Source organism: Felis catus, chromosome D1, assembly GCF_018350175.1.
Source record: "Felis catus isolate Fca126 chromosome D1, F.catus_Fca126_mat1.0, whole genome shotgun sequence".
Taxonomy (NCBI): Eukaryota; Metazoa; Chordata; class Mammalia; order Carnivora; family Felidae; genus Felis; species Felis catus.
Window position 1 is genome coordinate 7,066,739 of NC_058377.1, and position 27,170 is coordinate 7,093,908.

The 27,170-nt window shown below is 46.8% G+C and overlaps 1 protein-coding gene across 7 annotated transcripts in view; it reads right to left on the minus strand.

Moving 5' to 3' along the window:
- Positions 1-27,170, minus strand: part of EXPH5 (exophilin 5) — an 83,127-nt gene that overhangs the window by 19,954 nt on the left and 36,003 nt on the right. For 4 of the 7 annotated variants that reach the window (XM_019811254.2, XM_019811253.3, XM_019811252.3 and 1 more), the window contains 3 exons: positions 15,628-15,788; positions 13,345-13,507; positions 1,359-1,407 (listed from right to left, as the gene is read on the minus strand). In XM_019811254.2, coding sequence (XP_019666813.2) covers positions 1,359-1,407; positions 13,345-13,507; positions 15,628-15,679 — 264 coding nt within the window. In that variant the 5' untranslated portion in view covers positions 15,680-15,788. Of the gene's footprint in view, positions 1-1,358; positions 1,408-11,872; positions 12,679-13,344; positions 13,508-15,627; positions 15,789-23,595; positions 24,348-27,170 lie in introns of those variants that run through there. The other 3 variants (XM_045038258.1, XM_019811256.3, XM_045038257.1) reach the window with 2 other exon arrangements.

Consider the following 27,170-nt stretch of genomic DNA (forward strand, 5'->3'; position numbering starts at 1 on the left):
TGCAATGTGCTCTTGGTTTTGGGGGTAGATTCCTGCAATTCATTGTTGAGAGTCTCTTAGGGCTTTTGCATTAGCATTTGCAATTCTTTTTGATCCCTCATCTGCTTCAGACCCCAACGCTCTCGAACGATAGAGGGAGGTCAGCTCTGAGTACTTCTCCAAGGAAAAGCAGGAGTCCAGAGGCATGCGGGAGCAGGGCTGGAGACATGACCCTTCGGTCCCCTGCTCAGTTAAAGGACAGTCTACCGGTGGTGAGCAACCCTGTGATCATAAGCAAGCAGGGCTTCCGGGCTGACAGAACCCCAGGCATTACTGACTTCTGCCTGTGGACTCCCAGAAACCCAGATCTTCTAACCTCGACTCTACCATTCACCAGGGACCTTGATCATGATCTTCAAGTTCTCTGCACCTCAGTTTCTTCATCTTTCAAATGGGGATAATAATAGTCTACTTTACAGATTTTCTCTGGGGATCAAGCGAAATGATCTACACCAGGTGCCTGGATGATGGCAGCTTCGCAAAGAGAGGGAAGCAGTTATTGGTGCTGGTCATCTGGCCGGGGCTCAAGCATGTCGAGGAGACAGGGCTCATGTTGTTCACAAAGAGGTGGCATTAGGCTGAAGAAGAAAGGGGACTCTCTTTTAAAAGTTCCTGAAATAAAGAAGCCCTGTTTGTAGGTACTCCTCACTAGAATTCTACCATGCTTTCTGGGAAAAAAAAAAGGCGGGGCACAGGGAGAGAGCGAGAGAAATGTGGGCACTGGTACTAGGACCGCAATAAACTGAAAACTGCCTCTATCCTCCTCCTGCACTCTTGGGGCCTTTCCAACATTCTCTTTCATCGCCCAAACACATGAGTCACAAAGTAAGACAGAGGCACGTGAAGATCAAAAGTTAAGACCATGAAAAAGCGAGACACAAAGACTTACAGCTTCTCCATCTTGTAAGCGTGTGAACAGATAAACTGAAGTCTAAGCCCTTGGTGGAGGGTTAGGTTGGGTCAGTCCCCCCACGTGAACTTGCTCCAGCCAATCCTCGCTTCCACTCTGAACGCAAATGATATTGTAAGGGTGGCAGTGAATGCCTCTCACGTCTTCCTCTGCCCAGTGCTTTAGGGATATACGGGGGTGGCCCGTGGGAGAGTGTCAGAGATGCCGCTGAGGGGGTGAGTGGTACACGATGGCCTCAGGCCTGGAAACCCACCACAGTTGGGAAACCTTAAACTCCCTAGGAGAAATCTAAGATGTCTAAGGTCAATGTTAAACTGAGCCAAGGAGAAGCCTATTTACATAGGTGGCCAACGAGGGGGCTCATTAAGGCACAATTCCCGAGCGTAGCGTTTCGCTTCTGGTTACTCACCGTAGCGGTTCGCCTCACAGACACGGAAGGTCCTGCACGGCTGTCACATCTGTGGAAAAAATGTGAAATGATTTCTTTGAACAAGTGCCGCGCTTTCACCAGGAGGACAATCAATCAACGGTACCTCTGCCGTGATATCTTGGTATCTCGAGAAGATAGATTTCTAACGTCCTTTAGGGAGACACTTCTTGGCTAATGCTTGTTGAAAACATTTCAGAAACTTTTTCCTACGATTGTTTAGGCTCAACGTTTTACATCTTCGTATGTCAGGCAGCCAAGAAGAAATTACCTAATACTGGATTTGGATTGGAACGCAGCACAAAGACATAAAAACAAAAATAGTTACACGGGTCGAGCGCTTACTATATGTCAGTGCTCTCGTGCTCTAGGCGCATGTTATCTCATTTCAATACGTCACTCTTCGGAAGGGGATACTACGACTGCTGTCATTTTACAGAGAAGTTAGAAGACACTGCCTGATGCACACAGTTAGTGATGAGCTTAGAGCCGGCCACAGGCTCATTAAATCCTGAGCACTCCTTCTTAAGTAAGGCACATGGACTCTTCTTGCAAATGGGAAATAGATCTCCGTACATTTTTATTTTAAAGAGGGTCAGGGCCAGACACAACAATTCACAAGGGAATCTTTAGAAAGCAAGCCCTGTAAAGGTGGCTTCTGGATGTTTGTTTTTATAAAGATGCCTTATTTGGGGTGCCTGGTTGGCTCAGTCAGTTGCACGTTTGACTTTGGCTCAGGTCATGATCTCAGAGTTTGTGGGTTCGAGCCTGGCATCAGTCTCTGTGCTGACAGCTCAGGGTCTGGAGCCTGCTTCAGATTCTGTGTCTCCCTCTCTCTCTGCCCTCCCCCGCTCGTGCTGCATGTCTCTCTTTCAAAAATGAATGAACATTTAAAAGAAAAAGGTGCCTTATTTGCTATGAAGCCATCTTGGAAAATAATTATGCTTTTACCGTTTATGTTGCTTCACTCAAATTCAGTAGGTAAAAAATTTACAAGACATGGGTCCCAAACTGAGATCGATTTTAATCTTTTAGATCCATAATCCTGTGCCAAGCAGCACTCTGCCTGAATTACAGCTCGAGATTTAACAGACGGCAATGATTCACTGCTCTGGACAAGATGAGGTCCTGTCCTCCCCCAAGAGAACAGCAAAGGGAATCAATAATTAAACAAACTCGGGGCGCCTGGGTGGCGCAGTCGGTTAAGCGTCCGACTTCAGCCAGGTCACCATCTCGCGGTCCGTGAGTTTGAGCCCCGCCTCAGGCTCTGGGCTGATGGCTCGGAGCCTGGAGCCTGTTTCCGATTCTGTGTCTCCCTCTCTCTCTGCCCCTCCCCCGTTCATGCTCTGTCTCTCTCTGTCCCAAAAATAAATAAACGTTGAAAAAAAAAATTTAAGAATTAAACAAACTGGGACTTCAGGTCAGATCAGTCAAAACTGGCAAGATGCAGTTTTCTTTTATCTGAACTCCTAGCTGCTTCGTGGTTCCCCAGAGTTGGGCATAAAATCTGGGAGGCCAAACAATGTTTACATGTTAAAGATATCCAAATCAAACAGTAGGAAAGAGTAGATACACAAAGAGAAGAAATACAGTTGAACTGGAATGAAAGGTGGAAAACAGCAGGAGGAAGGGCCCAGAGATGGGAAGGAGCCAGGCCGCTTGGGAACTGGAAAGTAATTCAATCTGCCAGAGCCAAGAGAACATACCAGATTGTGAAGACTCTTTCCAGAGCCCTGGGGGCTGCAGTGCCCACAGAGCACCCACGCAGCTCACCAGCCGGGGCAGGGCTATTGTCCCCAAGGAGGGCAGGAGGGAGGATGATGTGACCCATAGGATAGCAGGAGCATGACTAGGATGGAGAGCCACCGAGGGTGAGGGCGAGCTGTGTGCGGGGCGGGGGGTTGGGAGGGGATGCGTGCCCTCCCCCCGCCCCGCCCTTCCCCTAATGGTGTGCAAGGCCGAGTGTGGGTGACCTTGTGGATTTGCTGGCCGGGCACAGGACTCAAGTGGCTTGGAGGCACAGAGTCTCTGCACCCACTCCCAGACCCTCCTAAAGGTGAATTCATGTTTCTGATGTGAACAGCTCTCGCTGGCAGAGCGAATAAAAGCAGCTGTGGGGGCACCTGGGTGGCTCAGTCGGAGGGGCGCCGACTTTGGCTCAGGTCATGATCTCACGGTCCGTGAGTTTGAGCCTCACGTCGGGCTCTATGCTGACAGCTCGAAGCCTGGAGCCCGCTCCGGATTCTGTGTCTCCCTCTCTCTCTCTCCCCTCCCCCGTTCATGCTCTGTCTCTCTCTGTCTCAAAAAAATAAGTAAACGTTAAAAAAAAATTTTTTTTTTAATAAAAAATGAAAGCAGCAGTGGGGTCACTGGAAGCAAGGCTGGTAAGAGTCCACGGACCCGGCGACTTCATGGGACACATGGCTACTTCATCTTCTGCATTTGCTTGCAAGCCCTCCTGATGCCCTATCTTCAAGATCTCTCACATCCAACCCCACGTCTCTAGCTCACTCACTCTGCCGACTAAACTTCTGTCATTTCTCTCCTGGACTCTTCTCCATCCTTCACACTAGCCACAGAGATCTGTCTAAAATGCAAATGTGATCATATCAATCCCCTGCTTAACATCTTACAAGGTATTATCCAAAATCTTCACTTGACACAAGACTCTTTTATCTGATGAGCCTCCTAGACCACCCCTCACCTTTCAAGCCTTATTGCCCCGCACTCCAGTCATCTGTAGGTACCTGTATGCTAGGCTTACCGAATTTATTTCACTTCCATAAAATCTTCTCTGATCTCTATACCTTTGCAGATACCATTCAGAAATTCTCACTCAGTAGATTAGAGTGTGGCTCAAGAATATTCTTTTTATGGGCGCCTGGGTGGCGCAGTCGGTTAAGCGTCCGACTTCAGCCAGGTCACGATCTCGCGGTCTGTGAGTTCGAGCCCCGCGTCGGGCTCTGGGCTGATGGCTCAGAGCCTGGAGCCTGTTTCCGATTCTGTGTCTCCCTCTCTCTCTGCCCCTCCCCCGTTCATGCTCTGTCTCTCTCTGTCCCAAAAAATAAATAAACGTTGAAAAATTAAAAAAAAAAAAAAAAAGAATATTCTTTTTAAAGGGGCACCTGGGTGTCTTAGCCAGTTGGTTAAGCATCCAAGTCTTGATTTCGGCTTAGGTCATGATCCCAGGGTCATGAGATCGAGCCCCACACGTTGGGCTCTGCGCCGAGTGTGGAGCCTGCTTGGGATTCTTTCTCTGTCCCTGTCCCTCTGCCCCTCTCCTGCTCGCTCTCTCTCTCTCTTTCTTTCTCTCTCTCTCTCTCTCTCTCTCTCTCCCTCTCAAAAACAAACAAGGAATATTCTTTTTAAAAACCAGAACCCCTGGGGCGCCTGGGTGGCGCAGTCGGTTAAGCCTCCGACTTCAGCCAGGTCACGATCTCGCAGTCCATGAGTTCGAGCCCCGTGTCAGGCTCTGGGCGGATGGCTCAGAGCCTGGAGCCTGTTTCCGATTCTGTGTCTCCCTCTCTCTGCCCCTCCCCCGTTCATGCTCTGTCTCTCTCTGTCCCAGAAATATATAAACGTTGAAAAAAAAAATTTATAAAAAAAAACCAGAACCCCAGGTGACTTCCCCCAAATACTGATGGAACACGTTCTAAGCATTGGCCATGGAAGAACTCCATCTGGATGACCATGGGCAAGTCAGACCCTCATGTCCAAAATGGACTTCTGCATGCTCCTCCTGCATGACCACTCCTTCCCATCCAATCAGCCAACAGATCCTGTTGATTCAAACTCAGAAATCCCTGTCAAAACCACCCAGAGCTCTACATCCCCCCATTTGTACCCCACACAAGACATTTATCATCTGCTTTGTTTCTGCTCTAGTCCTTTTCTTGTCCCTCTCCCTCCAAGTTTTGTTCCAATCCAGTCCATTCTCCATACTTCAGCCAAAGTGATCAGGACAAAGTGCATCACACTACTTCCCTGTTGAACATGTTACATGATTTTTATTTGCTCCCAGGTCAAAGTTCAAATTCTTCTCTGCATTCTTAAGGCCCTATACCTCTCACCTTTGCATATCCCTCTGCCATGAGGAATCAGCACACCTCTGAGCATGTGCACAGAGTTTGCCCGAAACATTTTTCTACCACCTGTTTGCCCGGATAACTCTTGTCCTTGAACATTTTCCCTGGAAGAGCGTTCCAGGCTCAAGACAATCTAACAAACACTCCATACGTGCTCCCAGAGCATGTGGAACTGCCCCCCATCTTAGCACTATTATGTTTCCCTATTGCCTTTTTGTTGTCCTCACAAGACCAAAACCGGGGAAACCAAGGGCTGTAAGCTTTGCTCCTCAGAGCCATGAGCGGTATTCCTTGAGCCCTCTTCGTTGAAGAAATCAGCAAATGTGTTCATTTTTATCCTCATATCTGCCCCTCCTCTTATATTTCTTCCCCACCAACCGACAGCTTCCTAAGTCAGAGAGGAGAGTTCATCTCCATTCTTCCTTCATCTTCACCCGACACATCCAATTACCAGGTTCTCATGATTCCACAATCTAAATCCGTGCACGAATCTGTCTGCCTTTTGCTCTCCTCTGGCCTGCCTCCTTAGTTCAAGCTGCCACTATCTCAGCGCTACCTTACCTGGTCTGACTCGAGCTTTGTCCCCTCAAGTCTGTTCTTGGGGCCGCACCTGGGTCACTTTCCCAGCCTTGGCTCTACTGGTATTTCTTTGGGGATACTTAGCAACATTTCTGACCCCTACCTACGAGACACCCTAAGTTCTCACCCTTCAGTTGCGAAAAGCAGAAATGGCTTCGGACATTGCCAAATGTCTTTTGCGGGGCAAAATTGCCCCTGATTGAGAAGCGCCGAGCTGAAGTGATCTTTCTAAAGTGACGATCTGATTATGTCATTCCTCTGTTTAACAGCTATCAATGGGTAAAATACACATGTGTACCTGCACACCTGCATGGAATACACCAAAAGATTTTAGTGTTTGTCCAGGTCAGTAGGTCGTGGGTGACTTTATATATATGAAATATATATATACGTATATATGAAAAATGCCATTACTAGCAAAAGTGATTAATGGCTTCCCACTGTCTACAGGGTCAAGTCCAAGCTTCTTAGCCCTCCACATCCTTAGCACTGCTGGGCCCTGTGTTCTGGCCTCTACCGGCCTCTCACGGGTCTTACCTTATACCAGGGCACTGAACCTCAACCACCTACATGAGTTTCTACTTTGTCCAGTCTCTACACCTTGGCTGTGTCAGTCTTTCTGCCCAGTGCAACCTCCCGACTCTTAATTACCTAGCTCAGTCCTGTATGTCCGTTCACAATTGGCTCTCCTCTTGCAGGAAGGCTTCTGGTCCTCCAGTCTGAGTTAAGCGCTTCTCCTACACGATCTCACGGCAGGAATACCACGCACCTTCCCTAGCACTCACCATATTGCACCGTCACCTCTGGTGACTCGGCTGCCACCCGGGCTGCAGTTAGGCTGGACGGTATCCCCGTGTGAACTCCACAGGGCATCCCTTTCTCAAGATACTTACAGTCATTTTCCAGAAAACTGCCGTGGGAAAGACATGAGCCCACGATGTCCCACCACGTCCCAGAGTTCTGGGCCGCACCTCACACCCAACCACATGCAGGATTCTGGCGTCCCCTCCTAGCCTGAAGTTCTCCGGGCAGGGACTTTGCCTTAGTTTCACAATTTTATCTCCAGCACTAACCACAGTTCGTGATCCAGAGTAAGACTTTGATAAAAGCCCCATAAAAAAATAGAAGAGAAACCATCACCTGGGCAAGCAATACCCTTGCCAGGAGTTCCGACAGCCCTTATTACCACAGCGGAACAGGAAGCTCTACCGCTGCGGTTTCCAAACCCGACTGAGCATCCAAATATCCTGGAGAATCTAAAATAAGTAAATAAATAAAGCTCCCTGTGCCCCATGTCAGCCCTTCCAAATCAGGATCTCAGATTTGGGGATCTGAGGATCTGTCATTATTTTCAAATTGTTGACGAGATTATAATAATGATCAGCTGAATCACCTGAACCGCGGGCCACCCAGGCTGAAACCCAAAACCACTCCCCTTGTCCTGCCTCTTGTCATCAGAACGCTGCCGTCTACCTGTGGAGACCACACCTGGCTTCACCGAAGGAGCATTTCCCAAGAAGGATCTTGCTCCCTCTGACTACTCCTTGCCATCGAGGTGTTGAGATTTTTGTATCTTCAAACTCAGGCATTTGTAGTGAGTAAGAGGCTCAATAAATAAATAAATGAATGAATAAAACAACCAGAACCCAGGGGGAAAAAATACCATCTGCCTTTTTTTCTTTGCACATTTTAATTTTTTAAATGTTTTTATTTATTTTTGAGAGAGACAGAGCACGAGTGGGGGAGGGGCAGAGAGAGAGAGGGAGACACAGAATCCGAAGCAGAGTCCAGGCTCTGAGCTGTCGGCACAGAGCCCAACGTGGGGCTCAAACCCACGAGCCATGAGGTCATGACCTGAGCCGATGTCGGATGCTTACCTGACTGAGTCCCCTAGGCGCCCCTCATCTGCCTTTTCAACTTTCCAGAATAGTATCTGACTGTCTTGCTTATGTAATGCGAGGTTGCAGCCGGAGCGCCTAAACTGGGTACACCCTGTGCATCAGGCAAATTTGGGCATGTCTGAGGAGGAGCGAGGTGTATTCACCAAAGCTGCTTGCATCTCAAGGGGAAAAAAGAACCTTCCTGAAGTCACAGGGTAAAGGGCAGGTGCTCACAGCCGGAGAGCAGCTGCCACTTTCCAATCTCCACTGCGCACGGGTACTTACATGCGCGAGGCACAGTGACGGTCCTCAAAGGAAAGAGGCGATCTTAAATTTATGTTTTAATTTTTTTTAAGTTTATTTATTTATTTTGAGAGGGAGAGTGTGTGGGAGAAGCAGAGAGAGAGAGAGGAGGCAGAGAGAGAGAGAGAGAGAGAGAGAGAGAGAGAGAGAGAGAGGAGAGAACCCCAAGCAGGCTCCAAGCTCTCAGCACAGAGCCTGAGTGGAGCTCATGACCTGAGCCGAAGTCGCATGATTAACCGACTGAGCCACCCAGGTGCCCCTCTTAAATTTAACTGTACAAGCTACTCAGGAGCCTTATGAACTAGTTCCCTTGCATTTTCACGTTGCCTGAGTTCTGGGACACCACCAAATAAGGAGTAAGGGGGGAAATCCACATCCCTAAAATTGCCACAATGAACTGCAGTTTTGAGAATGAAGGTGGTCCCCTTGTAGAAACCACTTTGCTGTGGATTATGTGGTACCATGAGACACAGAGTGGCAGGCCCAGCATGCATTCATGGTGGGGAGGGCATCACTGGAGTAACAGGGGTCTGGGATAAGAAACAAACAACCGTAGATGCTCTTTGGCAGCCAGGAAGATTGCATTTGTAAGCTCATGACGTATGCTACTGGGTACTTGCCGAACTACATAGAAGGAAGTTTTGAGGCTCTAGGTTACTAAAATTTCATGCTGGGGCTCTGAGCACTATGTCACAGGCACTAAATGCCCTATGACAAGACGGGAGGAAACACAACGCCCAGGGAAATGTTGGGGGAAAGATACATGCACTATACATGCATATGTCTCTCGAAATTGTTGGCTAGCAATAAATAAATCAAAACATGAATGGAAAATATTTGTCCTTTTTCCTAGCAGTGGGGAGGAGGCACAGAGGATATAGTTCAATCATTTACAAGCAGGATTCAAATAATAATGGGATAGGACTGCCTGGGTGGCCTAGTCGGTTAAGCATCCGACTCTTGATTTCAGCTTAGGTCATGATCTCACAGTTTGTGGGTTCGAGCCCCACATCGGGCTCTGACAGCATGGAGCCTGCTTGGGATTCTCTCTCTCCCTCTCTTTCTGCCCTCCCCCCACCTGTGCTTTCTCTCCATCTCAAAATAAATAAACTTAAAAAAATAATAATGGGATAAATTGGGAAACGCATATATCTGAGAGAAGAAACTAGTTATATCTGAAGCAGAAATGGCAAAACTTTTTGCCTTTTTGTTAATCCATTAAGTCACTATGTTCCCATGGCTTTTTACCACTGATATTAGAACATTAACGCTTCAATATATCATATACTTCTACTGGCTGGGCCTTTCTTTTTAAGTTTATTTATTTATTTTTGAGAGAAACAGAGACAGTGTGAGTGGGGAGGGGCAGAGAGGGAGAGAGAGAGAGAGAGGGAATTCCAAGAAGGCCTTGCACTGTCAGCACAGAGCCCGATGCAAGTCTTGAACTCACAAACCGTGAGATCATGACTTGAGCTGAAATGAAGAGTCACACGTTCAACTGACTGAGCCACCCAGGCACCCCTGGCTGGGCCTTTCTAAAGTGAGTACCTGGGGTGCCTGGGTGGCTCTGTAGGTTAAGCGTCCGACTTCGGCTCAGGTCATGATCTCACAGCCCGTGAGTTCGAGCCCCGTGTGGAGCTCTGTGCTGACAGCTCGGAGCCTGGAGCCTGCTTCGGATTCTGTGTCTCCCTCTCTCTCTCTGCCCCTCCCCCGCTCTCGCTCTGTCTCCATCTCTCTCAAAAATAAATAAAGTTAAAAAAAAAGGGGCGCCTGGGTGGCGCAGTCGGTTAAGCGTCTGACTTCAGCCAGGTCACGATCTCGCGGTCTGTGAGTTCGAGCCCTGCGTCAGGCTCTGGGCTGATGGCTCGGAGCCTGGAGCCTGTTTCCGATTCTGTGTCTCCCTCTCTCTCTGCCCCTCCCCCGTTCATGCTCTGTCTCTCTCTGTCCCAAAAAATAAATTAAAAAACGTTGAAAAAAAATTAAAAAAAAAAACAAAAAACTTTTAAAGTGAGCACCTGATGAAATGACCAAATCCATTTTCTTCTGGGGAGAGTTATCCATTATCCGGCAGCATTTCTCAGTTAAACCACAGCTTAAAAGATGAAAAGTAATTTCTCTGATACTCAAGTCTTTCAGGGCTGAACAGAAGGCTGTGTTTTGCCCAGAGGGCTTGTTTCCCTTTCTGTGATTTGCAGAAGATCCTCTAAACTGCCTTGCTGACTTGTTCTCCGGAGCACCCAGTGTGACAACGTTGAGCCTCGATGGCTTAGGCAAGTAGAAACCTGAACCCTATTTGGCACAGGATGACTGTGCTTTCCGGAGCCCTCTGCCAGTCCCTCCTGGTGCAGTAATAGGCGAGGAGGGGCTCTTGAATCATGGATTTAGAAGGCTGATTTTGTATTTCAAAAGATCAGAACTGCCAAAGAAAGTCAAGTTCTACTTAAGAGGAAAGAGTGGAAGAGGACAGCACACGATGTATATTCCTACCTTAAACCACCTCCTGGCCACACACACACACACACACTCAGAATTTATATCCAAATACTTACATCACGCGCATATTTAAAAATGAAAAGGACATATTTGTACAGCTTACCTACTGAAACTTAAGAGCAAAAAATAGTGCCTTCACGATATTCTGTACCCGCACATTCCATTTCCACTTTGCAACTAAAAATGTATTTAGAGAAGACACATTTGGAAAACTGCCGAACATCCACATCTATACTTGAAGGATAAAATCTGTTTCACATCTGCATGCTTATTTTTATGTTTCAGTGCGCCCAGTTGTAAAAAAGCTACAAGTCATTTTGGTCTACGAGAAGGACGGTTGCTAAATAAAAGTTTCCTTTTTTTTTTTTTTCCAATTTGGTCTATAACCAAAAAAACATGGGGCTGCCTGGGTGGCTCAGATGGTTAAGCGTCGGACTTCGGCTCAGGTCACGATCTCACAGTTCGTGGGTTCAAGCCCCCTGTCGTGCTCCCTGGTGTCAGCCCAGAGCCTGGAGCCTGCTTTGCATCCTCTGTCCCCTCTCTCTCAGCCCCTCGCCCCCCGCCCTTCTCAAAAATAAATAAACATTAAAAAAAAAACAAATACGGGGACGTCTGGGTGGCTCAATCGGTCGGGCATCCGACTTCAGCTCAGGTCACGATCTTGTGGTTTGTGAGTTCGAGCCCCACGTCGGGCTCTGTGCTGATAGCTCACAGCCTGGATGCTGCTTCGGTTTCTGGGTCTCCCCCTGTCCCTGCCCCTCCCCTGCTAGTGCTCTTTCTCTCTCTCTCTCAAAATTTAATATACATTAAAACACACACACACACACACACACGATACCCAGATGGAGAATCTAGATTTTCTGTCTCCTCGGACCCACTTGTGCAGTGGCTTGCAACATGAGCTTGGAAATAACTTGTCCACAGAGTGAACAGGTTCCTCAACTTTTCCTGGTTTCCCGATGGGAGACGGCTGAGCTATCTAAAACTCTGCCTTACAGAAAATCACCGAAAACACAAATTACATCACAAGTTCCAGCTACACCACGTGCCAGGAGTATTTCTCTTCTTATAAAACGCCTGTCCTTTAAAGGACACACTCGTGGGCTTTAAACCCCCAGGCGAGGGCAAACACTCTCACGAAGAAAAAGCCACTTACCTGTTTGAAGAGCACTTCCTGACAAGCGGCTCTGGGGGGGGACCGGCACCGAAACCTACATGCTGCTCAGCCCTCCACTATTTCGGCAAAGACAAGAGCAGGCTCAGGTGGGAGCTGGGCGCGAAACACCGTTCGTCCACCCGGGAGGGGAGAGGGGAGCCCAGGGTTCTGTTCTGCAGGCTGGGCAGCCTCTCCCCACGCCCACCAGCGGCGGGCCACGGGCTGTTGTGCAGCGAGGGTGTCCTCAGGCACCTCCTATCCAGCGCAGCAACGCCCCCTTTCTAATCGGTGGACACATCACATGTGAGGCCGACACCTTAAGAGGGCGGGAAGCTTCTCAACCAGGAAGACAGGCCGAAAATATTTAGCAGTCAGCTCAACGGCACGTAAGCAAAGCTTGGCTTGTTTTTCACAAAACGATCTAACGACCCATGAGTCAAGACGAACTGATTTACACGGGTTCACACTGCGAACGATCCGGAACTATGCCTCCACTCTCCCCAAAACCTCCCTTCCTGCACCTGAAGCTGAAACTCTGGGTAACCACATCAGAGAAGCTGTCCTGAAACCTGGCAGTCACAGGAACACATTTATTCCCTTGGTTTAAAAAATACAATTTTCCTCTATTCTCTGTTCTCATCTTATTTACTTTCACCTCAATCTTTACACATCACCTCTCCTTGTGACCACAGATACCTATATCCCCAAGGAAACAGTAGTTTTGATTTAAAAATATCTTCCCGACCAGGCTGGGTACACACCAGCCTCTAGAAGCAGTGGGGGAAACTGTCAATGATTCTCCCCAACAATTTTTTTTTAATGTTTTTATTTATTTTTGAGACAGAGAGAGACAGAGCATGAGCAGGGGAGGGGCAGAGAGAGAGGGAGACACAGAATCTGAAGCAGGCACCAGGCTCTGAGCTGTCAGCACAGAGCCCGACGCGGGGCTCGAACCCACAGACCGCGAGATCATGACCTGAGCTGAAGTCGGATTTCTTTTTTCATGTTTTTATGTTTATTTATTCTTGAGAAGAGAGAGAGAGGGAGAGCAGGGGAGGAGCAGAGAGAGACAGAGACACAGAATCCAAAGCAGGCTCCGGGCTCCGCACGGTCAGCACACAGCCCAACGCGGGGCTTGAACTCACGAACCATGAAATCATGACCTGAGCCACAGTCAGACGCTTAACCGACTCAGCCACCCAGGCACCCCATTTCTTCCCAACATTTAACCCTTCATCCACCCAGGGCACTACCTGCGACGTGTGCAATTGGTTAGGAGTTGGATTCCCAAAGAGCCAAGTTTCGTGGTTTCGTAAGGACTTTGTCCCTATGAGAGCTAAGTCCTGTCTCCTTTGTTCCTATCTGGATTTAAAGCCTGAGAGCAAACATTAAACATTCTGAACACAAAACAGGCCACTGGCCTCTGGCATCAGATAACTAGTGAGCCGTCACATGATCTGAATTTCACTCACCCTTTCTGTGCCGGTGACAGAAGCTTTGAAGTCTCCCTTCTGGATTTTCTGAATGAGAACAGGGAAGAAACTGACGATCTGAAGCTCAGCCGGGAAGAAACAGACACGGGGTTTCTTTGATGAGGTGTAGTTTTAGATTTTGACGTCTGTAATTCCACACGATCTAGACGAACATTGGAGAAAGGGGGCATCACTCAGTATTTCCGGGTGAATGTATCTCCGAGAACTAAGACTTTGATCTTGCTTCCCACCTCCCTTTGCAGACTGAAAACGCAGCAGGCATTCCCCCATGGAGACCCGAGGAATCAGGGGAGCTCTGTGCCCAACGGTTCTGCTGAACAGAGAAAATGCTCGGAAAGGGCAGGGAGGCTTTCAATACGCACCGTGGGCCACAGTTCCACGGGACATCCCTCCCTGTAAACCAGCTGTGCCAATCCGTCCGAGGCCCATGGTGGGGTGTCAGGGACCTCATTCAACTTTCAAGTGGCTTTTAGCTGCCCTGTCCTTCAGACGTTTTTATTTTAGTACTTTAAAACCATAGTGACAGTGGGGTGCCTGGGTGGCGCAGTCGGTTAAGCGGCCGACTTCAGCCAGGTCATGATCTCGCGGTCCGTGAGTTCGAGCCCCGCGTTGGGCTCTGGGCTGACGGCTCAGAGCCTGGAGCCTGTTTCTGATTCTGAGTCTCCCTCTCTCTCTGCCCCTCCCCCGTTCATGCTCTGTCTCTCTCTGTCCCAAAAATAAATAAAAACGTTGAAAAAAAAATTAAAAAAAAAAAACCATAGTGACAGATACTATACATGTAACTTTTTGCAACCAAAGAAAGTCAAGGAAAAGGAGATGAAGCCATTTAAAGTGTTCCTTAGTTCCATCAAAAATCTATCTCTGTGTACGTGTTATTTGCTACAATGTGGTTTCTATGCGTGCGTCCCTATAACGGAAACAGGTCTAAGAGGTGTAGAGGTAATGTATAGTTACATATGTGAGTATTAAAAATCCTAAGGCAGGATCAACGTATACGAAGTCTATAATACTGTCATACTTTTGGACATGCTGAATTTATCAACACTAGAGGGATTCCACGGAAGGGGGAAGCAGCCATGGTATACGTTGGGTTAACTTCAAAATCTGAACTGTGAGTCTTTTTAGAGAGGTTTATTTATTATGGGGGCTGTAAAATGTTGTCCGTATAAAGTGTGGAAATATTATTACATGTTTCTTGTTGCTACTGTAAGTAACACATTAGACAAAGCAGTCAACGTGACTGTATCAGTGGAAGATATTTTCAACGCACTCTGTTATTCTCACAATAGTCCTGTGAAAGCAGGTTTTCTTATCCTCATCTACAGATTAGAAAAACACAAGTGATGGGTGAAGGTAAGTGACATGTGAATAGTCACATAGTTGCCATGTTCCGGGAAGGCATTTACCTACGGAGCTTAATTTACCAAAGTTCCAGAAAGATGGCAATTCTCTTACCACCTTCCCCCTCTCTTCTCCTATCACCCCTTCTCCACCCCCCCTCCCCTCCTCTGTCTCCTTCTTCTGCCTCATCATCCCATTCACAGAAGTGCTTACCATGTTCCAGCTCAGCACTTTGTACATATACAACCACCCTATGAGGTAGGTATCATCACACCCATTTAAAGATGAGAAAATTGAGGCTTAGAGAGAATAAGTAACAGAGAGAATACTAGTAACAGAGAATAAGTAATCCATGTGAACAGTCACATGGATTCTGAAAGAATAGAGAATACAGAGAGACAGAGTGGAGATCTGAATCCAAGTCTCCTTTGATATCAACTTGTGTGTTCTTTTTTTGTTGTTGTTTATTTATTTTGAGAGGAAGAGAGAGAGGGAGCGCAAGTGGGGGAGGGACAGAGAAAGAGAGAGAGAGAGAGAGAGAGAGATAGACAGGGAGACAGAGAATCGGAAGTAGGCTCCAGGCTCTGAGCTGTCAGCAGAGAGCCCAACTTGGGGCTCATACCCACAAACCGTGAGAACATGACCTGAGCCAAAGTCAGATGTCCAGCCGACTGAGCCACCCGGGCGCCCCTCAACATGTGTGTTCTTAACCACTATACTATCTTGCCCCATTCTAAAAACACACCCCTAGGACATTACAGTACATTTTCAGTTGACTCTTCTTACTGTATGTTATGTTAGAAAACTCTTGTACCTTATGATTTTAAAATAGCCCAAAACATGGATTGGTTCATTGGAGTCCTTATCTATCATACCAGGCTATAAGAAAAAAAAATTTAGACGTGTAAGTTTTTTCCTCACCATTTTCTGCCATCCCTTTCCTTAGCCTGTATGTGAGTGGTTGTTTCAACATCTGGCTAACGTCTGTTTCATTGCAAAACTTCTTTCTTTGAATTTCTTCAAACCATTCACCAGTCACTCCTTGAAGCCATCTGATATCCCTCTTTGTCTTCTGGAGTTTGCTGAAATGAAACAAAAATACCAATGTGCCCTTTTAAATTTCTTCACATCAAGTGCAAACTCATGTGACAGGAGGCTAAACGTGACTTAGTAGAAGAACTGTGTAAACGGAGTCTGGGGGGAAAGCTGCTGTAGTCAGAATTTCCTTTTTACCACTGTGTCCATTTTTGGCTGTGTTTTTCTAAATACGATGACAATCTAAGTTTTGCTAGTCATTAAAACAATCAAGCTGGTAATGACAATGATCGATAGTTTAATGATATGGAAAAACCAGAATATTCTAGTTCTTTTTTAAAAAAATATTTGTAAATGTTTACTTACTTTTGAGAGACAGAGAGATACAGAGCTTGAGCAGGGGAGGAGCAGAGAGGGAGGGAGACACAGAATCTGAAGCAGGCTCCAGGCTGTGAGCTGTCAGCACAGAGCCCAGCACGGGGCTCGAACTCATGAACCGTGAGATCATGACTTGAGCCGAAGTTCGATGCTTAACTGACTGAGCCACCCAGAATATTCTAGTTCTGATTACTCATTCATTCATTCTTTCATTGTTTATTGAGCAATGTCCATGTACCAGTCCCAGTGTGGACAGTGGGGATTCAACACTGAATATAACAGGGTCCTTACTTGCCCATCCAGTGGCCAAAGATAGAGTTAACATGCAGAGAAGAAATGGTTGAATCTAGTTTTAGATAACAAAATTCTCTGGGGCACCTGGGTGGCTCAGTCGGTTGAAGCGTCCGACTTCAGCTCAGGTCATAATCTCATGGTTCGTGGGTTTGAGCCCCGCGTCGGGCTCTGTGCTGACAGCTCAGGGCCTGGAGCCTGCTTCGGATTCTGTGTCTCCCTCTCTCTCTGCCCCTCTCCCACTCACGCTCTGTCTCTCTCACTCTCTCTCAAAAATAAAGCCATTTAAGAAATTTCTTTAAAAAGTAGCGAAATTCTTTACACCCCAAACCACAAAAGCGCATGGAGGAGCCCACAGGTAATGCCAAATCTGCAAGGGCACTGGGATGTGAGATGGGAACGGAAGGCGCCCAGAGCACAAGTGTATCAGCCCCACGCCAGGCCCCAAATCCCACCATGCCTTCCTTCTCCCTGCCCTCTCGTGCTCAGTCCTGTTTCCAATGAAAATGCTGCTCTAAGTCCTTAACTGAATCACTGGTGGTGATTTTTTTTTTTTTCAAAGCAGACGGTTTCGCTCCATTTCGGGAAAATGCTAGAACTGTTTGGAAATGAAACGTAGTTAATCCAGAGGGCGAGAGAGAGAGCGAGAGCGAGCGTGTGTGCCCTGGATGGAGGCAAACAGCAGCAAGGGGAGACTGGAGCCCATGATGTGACAGGCTGGTGTGGCGCTGCTGAACACGTCGGGCTCGTGGGTGGGGTCCGAGCTTGGGCAGTTCTGCCGTCAGGGGAAGGATGGCATGTGACTCTGCACCACCCGCCCCTTTATGCGAGGTCCTCTGTGGAACACAAGTGCGGGGGAGCTGGCGTCACTAAGTAGACGGGAGCAAGCCGGCCGCAGAGCGGCAAATCTGGGGTTAAAGGTGCTGAACCGAGGTGGCTGCAACCCACGCTCCTGCTTGGGGCTACGATACTGTCGTTTTACAAAATAATCGAGAAGGAAGCCAAAGGCCATCCTGCCCAGACTTGCATTTTGAAAAGCATCAGGCAGCAATGTCACGTCCAGCCCACAACATCCGCTCGGGGCCTCCGTGTGCCAATGCCGTCACTCCCCTGTCCTGCCACGTCCCTTCCGAACAGACTCAGAGACCCCAAGTGACTGTCCCTACAGGGTGCTGGCCGTCTCCAACTTCTCAATACCTCATTTATCAGCGCCCCGCGTTTATTCACCACCTCCGCTTCCTCCCAGTCCTCCCCCATCGCTAGAGCCCAACCAACCTGCAGCACCAGCCCCGACGTCGACACACCCACCTCATGTCAGAGGACAGCCAAGCTACCTGACTTCGGGATTCTCCCATCAGCGTGACTGTATCTCTTGGTTCTTATTAGAGCCTTGATGCAATAGGGACTCTCTTTGAACACAATCACACTTCGCTCAATTTCACCTCAAGCGCTCATTCTACACGTGCACTCACATCCATCGCTGCCTGTTTCTTCTTCAGCTTCTGGCCAATGAAGTCCGCAATCCGTATCTCTGCGGGAATGCTCATATGGCGTGAACTCTACTCTAGGAACTATGTCTCGAAGAAATAGCCCCCTTCCCTGTACATTAATTTAACTGAACTTTCTGTAGTTTCTGGTTGTTGTTGTTGTTGTTGTTGTTTTAACGTTGATTTGATTCTGAGAGGGGGGCGGGCAGAGAGAAAGGGAGAGAGCATCTCAAACATGCTCCACTGTCAGCGCAGAGCTGGATGCGGGGCTTGAACTCGTGAACAGTGAGATCGTGACCGAGCGAAGTTGGACGCTCAACCAACTGAGCTGTCCAGGCGCCCCCTTTATGCAGTTTCTAAAAATAAGTATGCAAAAGCAATACAGAATCCTGGGGAAATGCACGTGACATAGAATGAAGCAAGAAAAACAAAATGCACGTTTCGTCGACTATGAGCTACGTAAAATGCTGCACCCATGTGGACATAGTGGGGGAAAAAACAAAACATCTGATCTCTTAGTGCAGAATAATTATAGATATCGTTTCTATCTTTAGCTTTTTTTATTATGTGTATTCAGTAAATGTAATATATGAACCTATTCTTTCTTTCTGTCTGAATTTTTATTTATATTGTTGTGTTTTTTTCCATTATAATTTTTCTTGCAGACAGAGGGGAAAAAAATCAGTTGTTTTCACAAACCTAACACAAACACTATTACCCATCTGGCGTGATTTTTCACATGGCTGTGACAAAATTTACTGAATATTCATGTGTGGAAGGCCTCCTATGGCACAATGCAGGGATATGATGCTGAAGAGAGCAGACACGGTTCCTACCCCATGGAACTCTCCATCCAATAAGAGGCAGACTTGAGCCCGATAACAACAGAGATGTAAAGTAACAAAGAGTGGTGAGTAGGATTTATTCATTCAACACACGTTTGAAACTCTGGATAAAGAGCAGTAAACAAGTCAAGTCCTCGCCCTCACGGAATTTACACCCTTTGGGGGCAAACAGTAGAAAAGTAAACAGGTTCTAGGAGAACATGAAACAAGGAGCCTCGTCTGAGGCGGGAGCAAAGATTCTCCTGCGAAGATGACACATGGCCTGAAGGTTGAAGGATGAAGGGGTAGCGGGCAGGTGGTTCTGGCACAGAGCTTTCCAGGCAGAGGAGGCGCAGCCATAGACCAAGTGCCCCCAAGGAAAGAAGCAAGGAGCTGAAATGAGGCCAGCCTGGCTGCAGTGTGGACGTGGAGACGACGGACCTACTAGCCGTAGGGCAGAGCCGAGAGGCGGCTGCTAGATCACGCAGCGTGAGCATGGGGTGAGCAGCCTGGCATTTAGTCCTGCAGCAGCAAGAATGCATTATTGACTTGGCAGTGGCATGGCACACGAGGTTCGCATTTTCCAAAGATCACCCTGAGCGAAAAAGCTTCTGCACAACAAAGGAAATCATCAGCAAAATGAAAAGGCAACCTATGGAAAGGGAGAAACTGTTTGCAAATCATATATCTGATAAGGGGTTCATTACCAAAATACATAAAGAACACATATAAGTTGGTAGCAAAAAGACCAAACGATCTGATTAAGAAATGGACAGAGGAGCTGAATAGACATCTTTCCAAAGAAGGAATACAGACGGCCTGAGGGCACATGAAAAGATGCTCAACATTACTAATCACTTGGGAAACGCAAATCAAAACCACAATGAGTTCTCGCCTCACACCAGGCAGAATGGCGAGTACCAAAAAGACAAGAAATAACAAGTGTTGGTGAGGATGTGGAAAAAGGGGATACCCACGCACTGTTGGTGGGAATGTAATTTGTGCGGCCGCTGTGGAAAACAGTATGGAGCTTCCTCAAAAAATTAAAAAGAGAACTACCACATATGACCCACAATTCCACTTCTGCGTATTTATCCAAAGAAAATGAAAACACTAACTCAAAAAGTACATGCGCCTCTGGAATTGTAATTGTATGCAAAAACAAAATGACACAAATACAATTTTATATGTAATATGAAACTATATATGTATAATATATATGTACAATACAATACATACACAATTATACACACACAACGGAATACCGTTCAGCCATAAAAAAGAATGAAGTCTTGCCATTTGCCACAACGTGAATAGAACCTGAGGGCGTTATGCTAAGTGAAATAAGTCAGAGAAAAACAGATACCAGACGATCTCACTTACATGTGGAATTTAAACAACAACAACAAACCAACCTCATAGACACAGAGAACAGATTGGTGGCTGCCAGAGGTGAGGGATGGGGGGGGGGGTGGGGCGCGTGGAGAAATGGGTGAAGGGAGTCAAAACCAAGTTCCAGTTCCAGAATAAATAAATCCTGGGGACGTCATGTACAGCACAACAACCATAGTCAATAACAGAGTAGTACCTATTTGAAAGTTGCTAAGAGAGAGAGTAGATCTTAAAAGTCATCAGCACAAGAAAACAAGTTGTAGCTATGTGTGGTGATAGATGTTACTGAGGTGATCATTTTGCAGTGTCTACAAATATGAAAATCATTATGTTGCACACCTGAAAGTAATATAATGCTATACATCAAGTATACCTCAATAATTAAAGAAAATTAATTTGTTTAAAATAATTAAAGAAATAATTAAAGAAAAATAACTAATAGAAATAATTAAAGAAAAAAAACTAAAGAAAAAACATCCCAGCTATAGGTGGGGAGAAGATTCCAGTGGAGAAGAGGAGAGTAGTCAGGGTACTTGCAGGGGCCAGGAGAGAGAGGTGTTTTCTTAGACCAGGATGATGGTGGTGAAGCAGAAGAAAAGTAGAACGTGTTCAGAGCTACTTTGTGGGTAAAATTTACCTCCAAGTGCCCACCGAGTGATGAAGTAACTCTGGAGAGCTAGGAGTCAGAGACATGTCAAGGAAGATGCCTCAATTTCTGATTCACACAGGTGCACAGATGATGCCATTCACAGAGATGGGGCATACGTAATCTTCAAAAAAACAACATTATATATTGAACACCTTTACCATTACTCCTCTTTGGAGCAATCATTAAATATTTGCATAATATCCAAGCTAGCATGATTTCTAGAATTTATTTACTATTCCTCTGGTGAAGAACATGACGATTTTCCCTTACAAATACCGCTGTGGGGAACACCATTGTGAATTTTCAACTTTTGCAGTGCCTTTAACAGACATTGAATTATCGCGTCCAAGAGTCAATCACATTTTTTTTTTGATTCTTTATACACCCTCCCAAAATGCTTCTCACAAGGGCTGCAGCATATTATTCACACCAGTGATGTACAAGATGGTAACTGGATATCTACAGAATACTACATGCTATTATTTTGAGTATTTTTATGTTCTGAATTTAATACTTTCAAGGTACCATGCTTGTAATTGCGGGCCACTATTTTTCTTTCTTTTTAAAACGTGTATTTAGGGGCACCTGGGTGGCGCAGTTGGTTAAGCGTCCGACTTCAGCCAGGTCACGATCTCGCGGTCCGTGAGTTCGAGCCCCGCGTGAGGTTCTGGGCTGATGGCTCGGAGCCTGGAGCCTGTTTCCGATTCTGTGTCTCCCTCTCTCTCTGCCCCTCCCCCGTTCATGCTCTGTCTCTCTCTGTCCCAAAAATAAATAAAAAACGTTGAAAAAAAATTAAAAAAAAAATAAAACGTGTATTTATTTTGAGAGAGAAGGAAAGAGAGAGACAGAGCACATGTGAGCGGAGGAGGGGCAGAGAGCGAAGGGAGAGAGAGAGAGAAAGAGAGAGAATCCCAGGTAGGCTCCATGCTGACAAGCCTACTTGGGGCTCAAACTCACGAATGGTGACATTATGACCTGAGCCAAGATCAAGAGTCGAATGCTTAACCAATTGAGCCACCTGGGTGCTCCAGCTATTTTTAAGGAATTTTGTTTCCTTTGCTTAAAAAAAAAAAAAATGCTACATTTCTTTGATGAGTAGGGAGGTTTGATTACATTCCCACATGTCTGCTTACTAATGACATTTTGTGTTTTGGCAATTGTACATTTTATCAAATTATGACAATGCCTCAGGGTTTTTCACCGGAATGAGGCACGTTTAATAAAACACAGACTCGTTACTTTTCTTATTTACTCTAATTATTCCCCCCAGGTTTCTGACTTTCATTCTGATTAGGTTTAGGGAAGGAAAAACATAATCTGTGGATATGCTTAGGCTAATATTTGTCTCCTGTAGGCAATGAGAAATGAAATGCAGACAGTAGTACATGCAGATACATAAAAGGGCATGATTTCAAAGACACTCAGTGGCTTCTGGGGCACCTGGCTGGCTCATTCACTAGAGCGTGCAACTCTTGATCTCGGGGTTGTGAGTTCGAGCCCCACCTTGGGTGTAGAAATTACTTTAAAATAAATAAATAAGGGGAGCCTGGGTGGCTCAGTCGGTTAAGGGTCTGACTTTGCCTCAGGTCATGGTCTCACGGTTTGTGAGTGCGAGTCCCGTGTCGGGTTCTGTGCTGACTGCTCAGAGCCTGGAGCCTGCTTCACATTCTGTGTCTCCCTCTCTCACTCTGCGCCTCCCACACTCATGCTCTGTCTCTCTGTCTCTCAAGAATGAATAAATGTTAAAAAAAATTTTTTTTAAATAAATAAACTTAAAAAAAAAAAAGAAATGCAGTGGCTTTTAAAGCAGAGATATTCCAAAGCTGTCAGGAAAGTGGGTAAATACGTACAGCCAAGAGCCAGAAAACCCAAGGGTCAGGGAGTAAAAAAAAAAAAAAAAGAAAAAAAAGGTATTGCATTTACCAATTATTAAAGGAAGTAAAACATAAATAGTCCTGGCCTTTGAAGTGAAGAAAACCCAGGAAGGGAAGCTGTGAATGACATACAAGTCTAAACTCTCTAGGTACCTATAACTCAACTCCTTAATGTTTTACACCAAAGAGTCCTACGTCCTATAAAGTATAGTCAGTACCTTCATAATGGCTGACTGAGCTGTTTCTATCACAAAGAACACAACGGTAAAAGCAGTGGTTTAGACTGATCTATTTACTTAAAAAAATATATATCAAAGCTCAACACCAGCAGAAAAAACAAATAACCTTAACCTGAAGACATGTCAACCTTAAAAGGACAGTATTTTAAGTCTCAGCTGGCCTCAGTCCGGGAGAGAGAACATTCGCTTGCAGATGGAATTCAACCAAGTTCATAGCCAGGCAGGCTGCCCCGGCTCTTCCTCCTCTATGCGGGCTTGTCACATACTCAGGCAGCCATGTGGGGCAGGCCATGCAATCTACGCCAACGAGCAGACCCTTGAGGCTTCCAGACGACAGGCACACAGATAAATTACACACACCTTGCTGGCTTCGTCAGTCCGGCCTGACTCAACATATCAGGAGGGACGGGTGCCTACACTTGTAATCTGTTCTACCCCCAGGCTGCTGAACTTGACTCCACTAAATCAGGTTTTTTCTTGCCGAGCCACAATCCCAGCCCTCTGCTCCAACTCACAATGTTCCTTCCTCATCCCCACAAATCTTCGTCGTCGTCCCCGTGCTGCTGTGATGCCATTCGAGCACCCGCAGAACGAGTCTGTCCCCTGAGGTTCCTCCTGACGTCATGAATCTCGTCTCCCTTCTCCCACTGTGCCCCTGCTGACCTTTCCAACTCATTTTTTCCTTGCTCATCTTTACCCTGAGCAGACTTTTGTACTCACCTTCGCGGCTCACTTCCTACTAACATTTAGCATGTGCTCCGTGAATGACAGCTATCTCTTTATGTTCCATTCTTGGCCCTGCACCCCTTGTCTGCTCAGAGAGTTCAGAGAGCACTGGACCAGGGTCAGGTTCGAGCTGGGTGATCTTGGCCAAATATTTAACTTTCCTGGCTTTATTTCCCTCATTTGTGAAAGGAGGTTGGATGATGAGGCAGACTGTTACAAAACAGGTCTGCACAACTCCTCACTTCCCCAAACCTCTTTCTTTGCCATGTGACTTTGTCACTCCTGTCCCTTGGATCTAGGCTGGCCTTGGGCTTAGAGCAACTGAAAGTAATTAAGAGGTATGGTCGGACTTCTGAGCCCAGGCCTCAGGAAGCCTCACAGCCTCTGCCTTCTCTCTGCCTCTCAGAATCTTGATTCTGGTGCAAAAGGAAGCCCGGGCTGGCCTCTGGGAGAATGAGAACATGAGCGGACCGGCATGGCCCCCTGCCAGACCTGTGAGTGAAGAAGCCACCTTAGCCCATCCAGATGTAGCTGAGCCCGGTGGGAGAGTCCAGGCGAGACCAGGAGAGCCACCCGACTGAGTGCAGCCCACATGGCCATCCCACAGAATTGTGAGCTCATGAACAGAAGTCCTTCTGCACCTTGAAGCCTCGGGATGATTTGTTATGCACAACTTAAAAACGTAAACACAGATGAGATTATCTTGAAGATATCTTCTGGTTTCCAATGTACAGTGAAGGGGTGCCCGGGTGGCTCAGTCGCTTGAACGTCTGATGTCGGCTCAGGTCATGATCTCACAGCTCATGAGTTCGAGCCCCGCGTCGGGCTCTGTGCTGACAGCTCAGAGACTGGAGCCTGCTTCAGAGTCTTTGTTTCCCTCTCTTCTGCCCCTCCCCCACTCACACTGTCTCTCTCCTTCAAAAATAAACATTAAAAAAATTAAAAGATTTGGGGCGCCTGGGTGGCTCAGTCGGTTAAGCGTCCGACTTCGGCTCAGGTCACGATCTCGCGGTCCGTGAGTTCGAGCCCCGCGTCGGGCTCTGGGCTGACGGCTCAGAGCCTGGAGCCTGCTTCCGATTCTGTGTCTCCCTCTCTCTCTGCCCCTCCCCCATTCATGCTCTGTCTCTCTCTGTCTCAAAAATAAATAAACGTTAAAAAAATTTTTTTAAAAAGATTAAATAAAATTAAATGTGCAGCGAAATGAAAAGACCCATTATTCCTACATCAGAATTAAATCATTAAGAAATATCATAAGTCTGAAAAGGGTCCTAAAACAAAATCTCATACAAAAAAAAACAAAAACAAAAACCAAACAACCTCGCCAATCTCTGGGTCTCCGGGTGAAGTTATAAAAATTAATCACAGCAGGTGCGCTGTGGGGCTCCTACTCACAGGATTTTGCAGCGATTATTGCTAAATCCTCACAATGCTGCGTTTGGACTAAATTTATTAATAATAAATTAATAAATAATTAAAAAATTGCTAAAGCAATAATTTAGCGATTATTGCTAAATCCTCACAATGCTGCGTTTGGACTTGATGTCCTCGCTTCCGGAGACTTCACTGAGCCCGCAGGCTGGAGCACTGACCTGGGATGAGAACTCATGATCTGATAAGCATGCAACTGCTATACGTAAGCTCAGAGTGACTTTCGCCAATGAAAAAGGTAGTAACGATGACCCAAATGTGACCGAGGAGCATACAGGTGGGCAAACGTTGAGAGCAGACAATTCCCCTACGCCAGAAAGCACCAATTATACCTTCCGTTTTCTTGGCAGAAAGATCTCAAACATTTCTCAACACTGCTCCCTTAGGAGCTGCTCCCGCTGAGGGTATCCCTTCCTCTTTGTGCTATTCTCATCCCCCCTTTTCATCTCCTCACTCTCACTTTTTCTCCACTTTTCTTATGTCCTCGGCTCCTGGACACCTACAGCTGGCCTTCCTGTTCACGAACCACCTTGTTACACGTTGTTCTGCCTTCCAGGCAGCCTAGCAGACTGATCTCTATCAACCCTCCCCTCTCGGCTTCATGGACCTCTTGCCAAAATATTTCCCAAATCCCACACCCTCTCCTGGGCTCGCAGGCTTCAACATCAGTGAACCCTAGAAAAAACTGTGCAACTGAATCCTGTACAAGTGGATTTGTCGCTTGAATCGTAGATCAAAGCAGCATTAAACTTTTCCTCCCACGCAGAAATTCAATTATTTTTTTTTTGGTTTCATATTGCCCAGCAACCACAACACATAGAAAAATCACAAACAAAGACACGGGGCGGGAGCTGTTTCCTGAGTCAGAGCTAGGACGTCGGGTGAATGTTATAATGGAGTCTGGATCAGGCTGTCCAACTAAGGACCTTTTCCAAACCCTGAAACCCCAAGGAAACGCATTTCAGGAAAGTGGGCCCCTTTGTTTTTCTGCTCCTGAAAGGTGCACTTCCAGGTACAGATTTCTTATCGCTCATCTGCTAGGGAAAGCGTTAAAACAAACATTATGAGTTCTCAGCCAGGATGAGGCGGAGGAAAGAAAGTAAAAGCCTTTGTTCACGGCTGCACCAGCAGCTTCACAGCCCGGGGCCTGGCCTCCAATCTCTCTCTCTGGCTCTTCGGAAGATTGTTTTCTGAGAGCCTTTGTCCCTGACATCACAGCCTGTGGTTCGCTTCCGTCCACAACCATGACTCACGGAGAGGCAGGGAGGAGAGCAAGCAAGCAGGTGTCTTGAAAAATGTGTTCTCGTGCTGACAGCAAAGTTCAACCGCAGAGGGAGGTCTGGAGGAAGGGAACTCTCAAAGAGAAGGGATGAACCGTAGCAACAATAAGAACGAAACCACGAACCTTTAGAACTCAAAGAGTGGCCGCAAAATAATGGCACCAGCGTTCAAGCCACGCTAGATAACGAAGCCCTTTTAGGTTCCTTGAATGGCTGTGATTGAGATCACCCAATCTGGACTAAAAGGCGACCTTTTCCATATTTCTTAAACAGGCCATTAGAGCCTTCCCGGATGTTTATTCCCACACGAGACGAAGTCACAACGCAAGGAAGAAAATAAGCAGTCTAGGTGACACCAAGATGTGTAGTTCCCACACCGGGTCACGTCGCAGTGAGTGACGTCATACTGATCAGTCGTCCTAAAGCAGGTGCTGAAGGAAGGCTGGCTGTCCACCCTGAATCAGACTAAGTGCCAAATCCTCATGCAGCCAGCCATCACGGCTTTTCTGTCTTCCTAGGTTCATCTTACCTCTTTTTAATCCATTCCATTCATTCCTTTTACCCAAGCCACCTGGGAAAGCCCGACATGTCGCCTCTGATTTTGCAAATTATGCTGGATCACTTGTCATTACACCTGCCTGGCCGCCCGCTAGGCTGTCAGCTTCTTGAGGACGGGTACCGTGTCTCATTGTCTCGGCATCCCCAGGGCCTAGCACGGTCCCTGACTTAACAGTTGATCAATACGTATTTGCCGAACCTCTGGGGTAATGAATGAGTTCTACAAACTTGTGTCCTGGTGTCAAAGCAACTCGATCAACATTTGACGTGAGAGATGGGATCCTGGGTGCCAGTTAAAATTAT